Here is a 14,949-nt window from a genome sequence, read left to right on the forward strand (position 1 = left end):
CACAAATTTTCAATTTAGGGTAGGGGAAATTCTCTACAGAGGGATATATCAGAATCAGTTAGAAGAATTTTTTCAAACAGCTTATTTTCTTTGACATCCCTTCACCCAAATTGCTACAATAGTGAGCCACTGTCACTGGTGGAAATGTGTCATATCTGTCTGCTATGGTGAGATGGAAGAAAACATGGAGTATTTGCTTTAGATCAAGAATTCTTTTTTTTTTTTTAATTTCCTATTCCAAGGCATTCATTCAGTGTTCACTATTTGGGGCTTTTCTATTTGAAAAGGCCAAATAAAGGTGCCATTTCAATACAAAGTGGTAGACAACACTGCACACCAGTATGAGCTTACTACTTGAACTGAGGAAGCAAGATACATAGATGGGAGAAAAAACGGAGAAACAAGGCAATGCAAACAAGATCAAGTACCTTTAAGTAGGAAGAACACAATAAAAGTACAAAATTAGCATGTGTTCAGGTTAATTATAGTGAACAATTGGATCAAAGGGTAATAGATATCAACATGGGTTAATGGCAAAAACAAGCAAATACACATGTGAGTGACTGAAAGGAAACTGGCCTGCTGAAATGCTGGAGCTAGTTTGAGGACAAGTGAGTGCCAAAACGGTAAACTCTTGAGCCGGTTGGTGGAAGCCAAATTGCTATACTGAGGAGAGTATTTTGCAGGCACGGCAATGGCAAGCAAAGGAAAGGAACTGTAGGCTTTTGAATGAAGAATTGTTTGTAAAAAGTATACTTAAGAAAGGTTGTACTTATAGGTAGTACAAAAAGAACAAGATCATAGGTTTTATGCTGCTCTAATAATGCAAGCAATTATGCAGGAAAAACATAATGTTATGATTTTAACAACACTTTACCATATTGAAAAGTGTACCATATAATTTCACCCTTCTTTGGGGGAATTCTCAGTCAGCTCATGGTTTGAAATGAACCGAATTCATCTAGCAGCTAGCTAGCTCAGTGTTTAAGAGGTCCAACTATGATATTATACGGACCTGAAGATAAGCCTGCCTTCCAACCTATTGCTTTAATCTTTAAACATCCTGTGTCCCCTTTATAGGACTCAGTTTACTGGTCTTTACCTCAGAATGGTAGCAGTGAAGACATCGGGCTCTTTGAACATTAAGTAAGATAATGCCTGTGGATGGTTTAAGACACTCCCAGGCACTTAATAAGCACTCAATTAATGTTAATTATTGTTGTTGTGTCAAGCAGTTTTTGACTCAGCAAATCTTTCACACAAGCAAGTGATGGAAGCGTGGACTTTCTAAATATGCTTGTAGAACATATTCGAATTTCACCAGCAAAAAATATTAAATAACAAAAAAGTTATTTTCTACTTGAGTTTAAGAAACTAAGTTCAAAATGTTTATTAGCACAAAATAAGAAGCTTATTCACTCAGGCACAAAAATTATACCCAAACAAAGAGAGCCGCTGCGTATGCCTGTAACCACCTTGTCACAATTAATGTATGCTACCGCTGCCTATCTCCACATTCGTGCCTGCCATGGAAAGTCGTATTTTCCTGAAAAGAACAATTTCGAACATGATGTGATTAACCTTTAGGGTCCCGCATCCCCTCATCTCCAAGCCCACCTCATGCATGGCCTATGCTCTGACTCGTGTTCAGCCACCTGATTTCCATATCACCCACTCATTCTCACCAGCGGACATTAGCATAACAGAGCCCAAGCGAGACTTTGAAGGCAGCTTAGTCTGAACACAGTATCAAAGCATAATTTAGCAGAAATCAAATCTAATTTACTGTGAATTGTATTTAAATTTTCCAAACCAGTTTCAAGGGAGCAGGACCATACCTCTAATTTTAATTGACCTTCTTATAGCTGGGTGTACTTCCCTGGAAATCACACGACATACTAAATGGAGAGCTGTTGTTTTCAACTTGTGTCGATTGAACACCGAATGTGCTGCTGTGTTTTCTTCATCTCATTTCTTGTTATAGCTGCAGCAATGAGATATAATCACATAACAGATGAAGCAAGGAGATCATTACATCATAGTTTCAAAAGATTTGTCTAACGTTTTTGGGTTTTAGAGAGGACATAAATATATATGTTATAGTCTTTTGCCTTCGAAATATATGAGACTTGCCATTTCTATAGCTAGCATATTCTTCTGGAGTTTATAACTCAACCTCTTTCATTTACATTGGGTTTAAATGTATATTTTGAATTGTCATTTTGAGGACCTGATCATTCATTCATGTTATATATATATATATATATATATATATATATATATATATATATATATATATNTATCTGTGGCACGCTTTGTGCTGGCGTGCAGCGTGGATAAAATGCCACCTCGATGCTTGCCTCCTCCCATCAGTGCCATCCACTAAGTATTGTCTTTTCAAACTCTTTTCACTGCCACCTGGCAGAAATCCTGGAACTGGGAAGTGCTCACGGAAGAATTATTGATGTCATTTTTCATTTTCAAACCTCAAAAATAAATTCTTTCAGCTAATATCCCTTCTCCCTTCACAGAAGATTGCAATATAGATCTTTGACAGAGAGAGTCTACAGAAGTAAAGGCGGTGATCGACACAATTTGTTTTGGTGGTCCAACTTAAGGGGACCCTAGGAAAGGATGGACGTTTTCAGAGATTTGAATACTCTTTAATTTTTTTTTTATAAATGCTTTAATTTTTTTTTAAATGGTAAGGTGATTCCAGTCTCAGGGAGATTAGTGTGACTTTAGTTCTGGTAACAAGAAACTATTTGGTACGTTAGAAATACAGTGTATTTATAAGTTGGAAAAGTATAATATAAATAAGCACCATCTGAAAGGATATTTCATAGCATGATTAAACCAAAGGCAGACAGCATATTGTTAGAGGTCTTTAAAAATTCAGCATTGGGTAAAAACTTAAGAAATTATTATTTCCTGCTTTTTTTAATTATATCATTAGTGGCAAATACTACATTATGATGTTGCAGAATTCCTTTGTCCTTTACGAGTTCTGAGGAAATATTCTCTTTAGGTGCTACTGTCAATAGCAATTCTCAACTGAATTTTTTTGCCTCATCTTACTGTGGTTTTCCAGTCATTTCTCCTTTAGAAAGAGCATTCTTTCTAAAACACAAGTCTTATGATATATTTCTGGCATTAACATCTTTGAACAGAACTCCATACGTTTCAGGCAAAATTTAAGCTCCATTAACATCAGCTATCTAGCTCTACCTATGTCACTTCTGTATCTTTGATTTTATTCTTAAAGTCATTTGCACTCCACTAACACATCCAGTTCCACAGGGCTAATGTCTGTTTTTCTCTGTCCCATGCGATCTTTCTCCTCTTCACCCAGTGAACTCCTACTCGTACATCAGAACACAATTCAAGTGTGGCCGTCTGATGGCATCTGTCCTCATCTTTCCTCATCCGCGGTCTAGTTTGCTGCTGTCCCACACTTTCTTTCCCAGTGCTCTTGGTATTTTTCTATTATTATAAAATGCATACTCTACTGTATTTGTTTTTATTTATTTATTTTCTTAGAAGTCTCTGCCGTAGACCAGAACTATTTTTTAATTTGGCTTTTTGATCCCTTCACCAAGCAGAATGTCTCGTAATTTATAGTTAATCAATACATTTTGAATGAATAAATGGATAAATCATATCTTTTCAGGAAAGTAGATACATCGATGTGGTCCTTTGCCAGTACTTATTTTGGGGACTGTGTTTTAGCAGCTGTGTTAAAATTGTAGGATCTGGATTCCAAAAGCATTTTGCAAAATCACTCATCTGTGATCAAGTTTTTAGAAATTTGAAACAGCAAATTCAAAGAAGTTATGTGAGGTAATTTAAATTATTTCTGGTCCAAAGAGTACAAATAAACTAATAAGCTGAATATGTGACTTTTATCAAAGACTGTTAACTGATTTTGACTAAATTGACTTTTCATTTTTGATAATGAGGTAGAATATAAATTACTCAATACTCCTTGCTTAGTGTTCATATTGTCACTAAACTTTTCTTTCATAGGATTACTAAGAAGTAAAGACCATACATTGAATTTTTAACTTTTTCTTAATAGATATAATTCTTGGTTAGTACAGATGATAGAGGCCAATCTTAAATCTGTTTTCGGTATAAATAACTGGTTGTTGCCCATCTCTAATGAAAAAATGGGCACTGCAGTGTTTTAAGAGTTGTTCCTAAAGTAGTTTTATAACATTGACTTAAAATATCATTCTTATTATAAAACATGGAAACAAGAAAATCAATATACCTGCTGATTCATTGGAATTGTGTAGAAATAACAAGAAGATTGTAAGAGGCAAGTAATCTCCTGAAAATGCAAGACAACATAAACCACAATCTGTTCAAATAGATCCATAAATCTGAGTTCCCCATCCTGTTAAACTGAGTCTTCTATTATCTCTAGTTATAGAAGAAAATTTCACTTAGTAGATTTATTCCTTCTATCCCTGGGGTACGTGTTGAATGTGTGGAATTAGGAGGCAGTATAATGGAACACCAGAAAATAAGTCACTACAAATCTCAGTGATTTTTTTTTAATGCTGCTGCTGTTTCTATGCTAGCATTTTTGTAAGAATGAGTAATTGGCTGTATATTTGAGACTACCCTACATTGACTCCATTATTGGACCTGTACTCATATTCTCCTGAAGGACTGAAAGAATTCTGGTTAAAGGCCTTGACTGAATGTCGCTTATTGTTAGACTTCTTTCGAGTTCAAATTTTAGGACCATTGCCATGTACACCAAGTTCTGAAAACTAGAGTTGATTTAAAGTTTCTTTCTTGGTCTTACATTTCTTAGCATGAGCAATGAGTTAGAGTGGAAACAGATGATTAGCAAAGCCATGAAATAAATCAGCATACTGTTTTTTCTTCAACAGGAGTGGTTTGGGCATGAAGAAGACGTCCTTGTGAACATTTCCACTTTTATTGTGTACTGTCGTTCACTTTTTTTCTCTTCACAATTAGCCGCTAATTTAAATTGGAATTTTCTTAGCATTTTTTACCCCCACCCCGTTATTTTCTTTTCTATTGGAGTTACTTGTGTTGAGGCCTCATTATCTTCACCTACACCATTTTACTAGTTTTCCAAACAGACTCCCTACTATATTGACTAACCTACCTCCCTCCCAAGCTGTACTACATTCATTAGAGGGCTAAAGCTTCCAAAATTTTTGGTTTGTGTTTATTTCTCCTCAGTTTAGAGAGAGTCAGAATAGCCCCCTCCCTCCCCCAGTTTGGCTTCCAGGGACATTCTTAGACCACATCCAAATCTCTCTTTTGTAGCCAGTGCTGTTTATACACTGGGACTCTCTATTCCTGTGTGATTACACATTGTCTATGAGATGCGTTATTGCTTCCTGTACTTTACTCAGTGAGCTCTTTGTCTGGAATGTATTCATTTCTCCACTTATCTAAATGCCACCCTTTCCTCAAAACCTCCATAAGGTTTGCTTCCTACATACAGCCTTTCACAGCTAATGGAACACAATGGGATCCCTCACTCCTGTAGTCTTATCACATTTATTATATGCTTTATAAATAAGTGCTCCTCTGCTGTGCTCCGAGAGTATCTCCATCATAGAATTTACCATCATCTTACACAATTGTTTTAGTTTCGCTGTTGTTGTTGTTGACATCATCATTATGTTTTGTATTTTTCATTAGGCTATGAGTTCCTTGATGGCTGTATGATGGATGCTTTTTATCTGTGTATCTTTAGGGCCTAATAGGGGAACACAGTCATTATCTGACTAATGCTTATTTACCTAAATGAAATGAATTAAATAGAATCAACCACTTTCATACATTTCTTTATATTATTTTTCCTTGTATGTAATTCCCATCTCTTCAATTCTTCAATGTCTTCAATGCTTCAACTCTTCAGTTCTGGAATATAAACACTTTGAGAATAGAGATCATATCCCATGCCTTCTGGTATCCCCATGCCTAGTACAGTGTCTTATAAATATTACAAACATAATCAATGTTTGTCAATAGATTGATTTCACAGGAAGGAGATGTTTGAATAGTGGAGTGATTCTTTTCTATCTTTACTTATTCAAAGCACAAAACCAAATTGGAAAACAATGTGTTTTTTTTTATAAAACAAAATAAGTCTGACAGAAAAAGTCAAGAACCATATGGCTTCACTCATATTCACTCATGGGATATAAAACTGAAAGCAACAAAGGAACAAGACAGACAAACAAAGAAACAAAAACTCATAGACACAGACAACAATTTAGTGGTTACCAAGGGGCAAGTGGGAGGGGGATGGTAGAAGAGGGTAAAGGGGGTCAAATATATGGTGATAGAAGGGGAACTGACCCTGGGTGGTAAACACACAATGTGATACATAGATGATGTATTATAGAATTGTACACTTGAAACCTATGTAATTTCACTAACCATTGTCACCACTGATAAACGTAATTAAAAAAAAGAATATTATAAAAATATATTTTTATGTGCAACTATATGGGCCATGAGACTACAATGTACATTTAAAATGTTTCTACTAATAAGTATACTTCTTTCCTCACATGTGATAGGGGCACTTTTTTCCTCTCCCCATTTTGTTTTGAGAAATGCTTAAAAATTAATCAAAAACTGTAGCCTGTCTGGCACTGGGCAGTACACCTAGTACCAGATTTTCCCTGTGATATCTTTTTGCTCTTTTTTGTCAGTGGTTTATATTTACACACTTTCTTTCCTTTTAAATTATAGCTCCTCCACAGTTTGTGGTTAGGCCAAGAGATCAGATTGTTGCTCAAGGTCGAACAGTGACATTTCCCTGTGAAACTAAAGGAAACCCGCAACCAGCTGTTTTTTGGCAAAAAGAAGGCAGCCAGGTGAGTGTCAGCCTTGACTGCTGTTCTGAAACCTCTGAACTCCCCGTCTATGGTGCTCCCCAAAGTTGGCCTTACCTTTCTTGTTATCAATGTTGAATTTATTTTATTTCTAAAAAAGAAACCAACTACAAAGGGACACTAGGAATTGTTTGTGGGTCATGGAAATATTTTGCCTTTTGATTGTGCTGGTGGTTTCATGGGTGTGTATATGTGTCAAAATTCATATAATTGTATACTTTAAATGCATATAGTTTATTGTACCTGAAATATATTTCAATAAACTTTGGGTGGTGAATGCACAATGCATTCAATATACAGATTTTGTATTATAGAATTGTACACTTGAAAACTATGTAATTTTATTAACCCATGTCACCCCAATAAAGTTAATAAAATTTAAAAATATATAAATTTGATTAAAAAAAGAAAAAAACCAACAACTAATTCTAAAATAAGCAGCAGTCAGATGTTCCGATATAACATTCTTTATTTTCTAGTGTTAATTTTTAAAAATTCCTGTGCCTTATATAGCATAGATACAATTCTGTGTAACTAAATTATCTTAAAAAATCTATCCAAACCCTCTGTAGCTTCTTAAAATCCCTGAACAGAAAAGTAATTTTGCTTTCTTGCACTGAGCTACGTATGGATGATTAAGTGAGTTAGACACATAAAGCACTTCGAACATCCTGGGCACATAAAAAACACTCAAAATATATTTCCATTGTTAAATGGACTAGAAACCAAATTCAATGTCCTTTCATAGATAGAGAGTATAAATAACTTTTCTTTGTCATTATGAGAAGCATGCTTCCTTTTTTTTTTTTTTTTTTTTTTAAAGATTTTTTTTTTGGGGAATTGGGGGGATGGGAACAGTGCTGGGGAATTGGGGAAAGGGGAACAGACAAGTTGCTGTCGTTTTGTTCTTCAATCTAGTTGTGGAGGATGTTGCTTCACTGGCCCAAGTTGGCACCATCATTGCGCTCTTCCCAGGCGAGGCACATCAGTCGCCGGCTTCTGGACGGCCGCTCACGCTGGCTGCTGGCCGCTCACGCTGGCTGCTGGCCACACACGGTAGCCCATGGCAATCCACTGCCACAGGGACTGCAGCCCACGCCGTCGCCGGCGACTCACGGCAGCCCAGCTCCAGGTTGAGCTGTTGTTCAGCATCTTAGCTGTGGAGGGCAGTGTCACTGGCCCTCATATGTGGGATCCGAACCGGGGCCCTCTGGCATCCCAAGCGAGTTCTTAACCATCGCGCCACTCGGCCGGCCCCATGCTTCCTTTTAAGAGTAAGAGAAACATTGACTTCCATTGTGCCTTCAGGATTCCTTCATAGTGGGATCGGACAGGAAATAGCACATGATATACCAGAAGGCACCAACACTTGTGTGACCTTTCCTCTTCAATGGTTTGTCCTGTCTTGGCAGCATGGCCACTCAGACTGTCTGCTAAAAGTCAATTGGGTACACTACTTTTCTCCTTCAGGACTTGATCTAAATTTGGACTAACACTTAACTTCTAGGTTCTGAGGCTATGAGTGAAATTTCCAGCTTAATCCAAAACAGACATTATGTTCTTTGTCTAAGAATTTATTTAATGCATTTCTGACGGACCTAGAGATATTTTTGTTCTAGACATTCCAGAACCTTCCCGAAGGAGGTATATAGTTCTCAGGAAGAGATTTACTGGTGCTCTTCCTCAACACCCTCTGCTCTTAGTCCAAGTTCTGGAAAAAATTTCCTGGGGAATAATGGAAACCATGATTAAAAGTCTCAGGAAATCTGGGCCAGCCGAGTGGCGCGTTGGTTAAGAGTTGGTTTGGGACATCAGCTCTGAGCAGCAGGGCCCCAGTTCGGATCCCACATGAGAGCCAGTGACACAGTGCCCTCTACAGCTAAGATGGTGAACAACAGCTCGACCTGGAGCTGGACTGCTGTGAGTCACCGGTGACGGCGTAGGCTGCAGCCCCTGCTGCAGTGGGCTGCCGTGAGCTACCTTAAGTGGCTGTCCAATGGCTGATGAGCAACTGCCTTACCCAGGAAGAGCGCAATGATTACAATACCAACATGGGCCAGTGAAGCAACGTCCTCCACAACTAGACTGAAGAACAAAAGGACAGAAACTTGTCTGTTCCCCTTCCCCCATTCCCCAACACTGCTCCCCTCCTCCAGTTCCCCAATAAAACCTTAAAAACTAAAAACTAAAAAGTCTCAGAAAATCTAAATGTGTTGCCAGAAATTTGGAAAATATTTTCCATTTTATGAAGAGAACCTATTGATTAGAACTCATGTATGATTATCTGGGTTGAGAGGCATTAGGAAGCTTCCCTCAGTCATCATCTTTAATTATTGTGAGTTCCTATATACCCCTGTACCACCCCAAGCTAGCAGTTTAACAACTCAGTATGGATGGGCATATTGTCTTTAGTCCTCTCCTTAATGCTCCTTGTTGGAGTCTCTTCCCCTATGATTTGGGGGATGAGAAAGTAATGATGAAAAGATAAGGTAGAGTGCTGGCCACTGCCTTACCCCACATCAGAAGTGTTCCAGGCCTTAATTCCCAACTCTTTTTTTTTTATCACTTAAGAACTATAAAATAGATTTCTATTCATAGAGTTCCTTGATTCTTTACTTAAAAATTGCTATTGGATGAAAACATGGCAAACTAAAGTGAGTGTAAAGCAACATGACATAGTTATAACACAGTTGCACACACACACACACACACACACACACACACACACACACACACACACCCCACATCGTGCAAAAGGAAAGAATTCTAAAGCCATTTCCAACTCATGATTGTACAGTTTTTGTAGCAACATTTATCTTTACTGAAGTTTCTTTTGTTAATCTAAAACATGAGGATAATACATTTTACTTCCCATGAGTTATGAAAATTTCATGATTAAGTTAGTTTATATGTGAAGGTGCATTACACATTATGAAGGTCAACAAGATGCTATTTCTAACACCTAGTTAGAAATGGGGAAAATGCCAAATGCAACTGCCTCCCCTGGTGTCTTGGCTGAAGCAGCAGCTTTATGCTTCTGCTCAGGTTAAGGCTGCCAGGGCCTGACCTGAGGCCTCCCTCTGCTGTCCAGCTCTGAGGAGAGGCTCAGCCACACTCTGGCCACCTCTCTCCCAGACCCCCACAGTGCCTGGGTGAACCCCAGAGAGCCTCAGAAGGTCTGCCTGATTCTTCCTCCTGCCTCTAGCTCCCTCCCTCCACCCATATGGGTGCTACGGTCCATAAAAGTTACTCTCTCAAGTCGCTGATAGTAAATATAATGATATAAATATTTATTTATAGGTGATGTAAATAAAATGATGTAAAGCAATTTGATTGTTGGAAATTTACACTTTGAATCTATATATTGAGTCAAATCCCATTATAGAATGCCTTATTTTTACATAAATACAGCTATATCATGTGTCAATCACATGCCCTATAATAGCTCCAGGTTGATAGAAGATGTTGCATAAAATGTGTGTTGGTCCTGTGGCCCAATAAACTTGATATTTAAATATGCTACATTGTGTTTTAATGGCTTTTAAAGAAGTAATGATGAAATAGCATTAAAGTATATATTTTCCTGTTATTTGACAAAGTGGTATGTAATTCCAGAGATAGTAATCTCTGGAAACACTTTTCCTGTTAGGTAATTTGATTTGATTATAATTTTAGGTTTTTTTTTTCTTCACCTATCTTCCTCACATCAGAGGAGGTGTGGGAGAGAGAATGTGAATGAGAGCAAAAGAGAAGTGCTTGAGCACATTGTAAAGTTCATCAAATTGAAAATTTTCAAATCGTGAATTGAGATATTAGGAAAAGTGAACCGGTCTCACTGTCTCCAGTATCCAATTTTTAAAGTGATCTATGACTATCCATCAGTAGAGAGAGTTAAGAGCCTGAACTTAATGGTCCATATTCCTTAATATGTGCTGATAATGTCAATTCGCACGAATAGGGTACCCAGGCACTTCAAGGTAAGAAGAGCTCTGTAAAATTCCTGGGTTTTACTTGCCGTCCGTTTTCTTTTGCCTGTGTCGTACAAGCAGGGAGTAGAGATGATGGGTTGACCTCAGCCATATGCCGTTTTCCATGTCAACGAATCATTTAGAAGGTGGACTAATATTACATTGTCGAGGGAGAGATCCCAGGGACAGTTAGGCCCATCTGATGGATTAGTGCTATGTAAATTAGTATTCCAATGGCTAATTGTAGGAAAGTGTACACTTTGAGTTATTGTATCATTTTCAAGTAGGTTTAAAATTTAGACCCTTCTCTTTCAGATGGTTTATTTCAGTAATATAGTTGGATTCCACAGGAGAATTAGCTTGTTCTGAAATTATGTTTCATATGTATAGAAATGTCTAGCCTTATACAGTAATGCAAATTTTATATAAGGGCAACAGCATTTTGAAATTATATTCCTGACATGCTAGCAAACATCACTTCTTTTAGAAAGGGTTTAACAACATGGTAATGTTTATGTAAAGTGGGCTTATAGTGTCACACTCGAATCTAATAAAGTGGACATCCATCATGTTGCAATAAAGAGAAGAGTTTCTAATTAAAGTAGGACATCATTCGCAGGATTAAAGTCATTTAGCGTAATTGAAAAGTGTTAATACCCTATTTTATCCTCTTTCATTGGTATTACTTCAAGGGTAAAAAACATTTTAAGGTGAAAATGTGTCTTATGCCTTTAATTAAGTGTTATTACCTCCTGATTGTAACGTATTGAAACTGTTTAATTACAAACCTGGAAAATTAATTACTATATTCAGAAACAGATCCCAGAGGGTTATAATGTTCCTTTTGTAAATAAATACAACATAAAAATTGATACTTCCTTATTTATAATCCAACTTGGAAATGCATCTTAATATGATTTATTATACCCCATTTTTTTTCAATGAACAACAGTAAAGCAAATAGGTCATCCAAGTTAATATTACTGCTCTCATATAAGAACTTAAAAATTTTATGATTAAGCTACTTGTATTTAATATGAGACACATAGTAAACTAAAGGAACGTTTTAAAAGAAAGTATTATTATAAATTCTTTAAGATTACATTCATACTTAAGAAACATTCTCCATCTTTTTATTGTCAATGATTTGCTTACTCTTGCTGAGACTGTAGCATTTGTTCACAGCTCCTTTCAAAGCTGTTACGACCTGTTACAAAGCTGTTACAGCAGAAGTAGATTCGGCTGTTTCTGTGTCAATCTCATCACACCCTTTTGAACACTTTTAGGAGAAATTCGGTTAATTACATCAACTATCCAAAATGATCAACAGAAGGTATATTGTGCGTTTTTTTTTTAGTAATGTGTATCTTATAAAACACACACATAGTTAATATAACATTTCAGATTCTCACAATGTCTTATGAGTCGAGTCAGATAAACATTATTATGCCCTTTTCACAGAGGAAGATACCATATTTCAAAGATATTACGTAACTAGCAGAAAGTCAGGGAAAGAGTAAATGGTTAAGATCCTGATTTTTCAGATAACTGTTCCTTCAACTCGAGCAGGCTGAATTCTTGGAACATATTATTTCCTCATGATTTGGAAAAAGTTTCCCAGGGAAACTCACTGTGGGGCATTTAATAATTTCAACACCATATATATATTTTTTTAATCTATAGTTTCCTGTTTCCAAAGTATTCCCATAATTGCAATAGCTATTGTTCATGTAGTTTTCCTTCCAAGTGGGAAAAGAATATTGATGAGACTGTGTTTGCTTCCGCAGAACCTGCTTTTCCCAAACCAACCCCAGCAGCCCAACAGTCGATGTTCTGTGTCGCCAACTGGGGACCTCACGATTACCAACATTCAGCGTTCGGACGCCGGTTACTACATCTGCCAGGCCCTAACTGTGGCAGGAAGCATTCTAGCGAAAGCCCAATTGGAAGTTACAGACGGTGAGATATTATTACATTTGTCTTATGAAAATAAAAATTTTTATTTCAAGATCCACAATAACCATGTGAAATTTTCTGATTTGTTAGCTGTTTAAATTAATGCTTATGTAAGGTAACATTTTAATAGTTTCTATTCTTCTTGATTTAGTACCATTTATTTTACCCCCCAAAAATCCAAGACAATCTATTTGTTCTTAAAATTAGAGTGACACGTTATTTTAAAGAAATTACATTATACTCAATGTATAGACATTTGTTCTTTATATTTTATTTAGTCTTATGAAGACATGATTGCTTCTAATAGATATTAATCATTTTATTTTACTAGATGAAAAAGAGATACATAGCATCTTTAAGATTATCGGTGGAAACAGAGATGAGTTTTTAGTTAGCTAATCACATTATGACATTCTATGACTTTTTAATTATATATTCACTAAGTTACATTAATTAAATACCTTCTAATTACTGATGGATGCTAGCATTATTACTTTTTTATTTGCACGCATGTACGATAAATCTTAACTGAGGCACCTACATTCGTAATGAAAGTTGAAAAAGATGTAAGGCTTTTCATAATCTGATTTCCCCCCCACCCAAGAGTTGATCATAATTGACAGGTAGGGAGTTTTAGATCTTTTGTGAACCTCTAAGCATGAATTGAAACCGTACTGTTGGATGTCTTAAATTAACAGTTTTCTCTTGCTTTCCTATATTTGTGAGGTTTGTGGGGTTTTTTGGTTTGTTTGGTTTCTTTTTGTTTGTTTTTTTGTTTTTTTCCTGACACTGTGATTCTGAGATGCCAGAGCTTTGATCTGTGACCTCTCTGATTCTCTTCTTTCTCTGCAGGTAGCATTGGATGTGCTTTCATGCAATTCACATTTCCATGTAGATTAAAAAGTCATTTCAAGTTAATAGAAAGGCAATATTTTTTAATGTCTGTTCATGGCAATGCATGACTCAGCATCATGTAGGAATGAGAATACATAGAACACACAAACATTGGCTGTGGGGACCCTGGGTCATTAACGGTCACACCTGCTAATGCTGCTGAGATTTACTGTATGGAACTGACAGAAGTCAGATTCAAGGGCAAGGGTGCTGAGAAGTTCTTCCTTTAGATGGACAAGATCTTTGATCCTTCATACCTCTGTAGTCTTTAAGAGAAATAAAATGCAATTAGTAACCTTTTTAAAGTTCTTATGTCTTCTACTATTAGCAAAAATCTCCAAGAACACATACTTGAGAAATAAGATATTCTAGCCAAAGCTTAAGTTTTATTCCATACTGTTATGAAACATTCCAAACATAAAACTTAAGATCTCTACTATAATCTGGCTGGTTGTAGTATTTTACAAAAGACAGACTCTAAATATATCTAAATGAAGAAATTGTTAGGGAAAAGGCAAACCGTATTTGTAGAGACAAAATTTATGAATTAGAAGAGTTGATTTATGATATGACTTATGTGGTTCATGAAACAGGTAGATATTCAGAATTATGTCTAATATAACAGAAAGGAAAACTTTATGTTACTTGATAACAGTCTCACCAAACAGCTGGTAATCTAGCTTCGTTTGTGAGATCAAAATTAAGAGAGTGATTAAACAATTTTAAATCTGATGACTGAGATAGATGGCGCTGGACATTTTCTTACAACCGGCCTGAATACTAATTACTACACTGATTTTTACTTAAGTAAGCACCACAAAATCAAGATCCTTTTGCAAAAATGTTGAATGAAGCTTATAGAGTTATTGATTTTGACAGTAAAGAAATCCAGTTTTAGGACTTAAACATATACGTACATTTATAATTATAAATAACTCTGTTTCCAAATATCTACTTGCCACATTGGCTGATGACTTCATCTTCTATTCAGTGTTTTGGGTTTTTCAGATTGGTTAACAATTTAAAGTATGTGAGCCATCATTTTCATTAACAATTTTTGGTATGCTCCAGGGCAACTTACAGCTAATTGAAATTCCAGTGCAGTATGAAATTATGTGCCATGTTCTGAGAAACAAGCAAACCAGCTAGAGCATTGTTACTGTTGGTACATTTTTTGCACTTAAACTCCTTTCTCGGAAATATTTTTATTTTTTAATTTATTTTTTTTTTAAGAT

The 14,949-nt window shown here is 36.3% G+C and overlaps 1 protein-coding gene across 15 annotated transcripts in view; it reads left to right on the forward strand.

Moving 5' to 3' along the window:
- The window catches only part of ROBO2 (roundabout guidance receptor 2), a 1,367,338-nt gene that overhangs the window by 1,252,872 nt on the left and 99,517 nt on the right, over window positions 1–14,949 (forward strand). For all 15 annotated transcript variants that reach the window (XM_019659929.1, XM_019659930.1, XM_019659932.1 and 12 more), the window contains 2 exons: window positions 6,754–6,878; window positions 12,652–12,823. In XM_019659929.1, coding sequence (XP_019515474.1) covers window positions 6,754–6,878; window positions 12,652–12,823 — 297 coding nt within the window. The remainder of the gene's footprint in view (window positions 1–6,753; window positions 6,879–12,651; window positions 12,824–14,949) is intronic.

Source organism: Hipposideros armiger, unplaced genomic scaffold, assembly GCF_001890085.2.
Source record: "Hipposideros armiger isolate ML-2016 unplaced genomic scaffold, ASM189008v1 scaffold_308, whole genome shotgun sequence".
Lineage (NCBI taxonomy): Eukaryota > Metazoa > Chordata > Mammalia > Chiroptera > Hipposideridae > Hipposideros > Hipposideros armiger.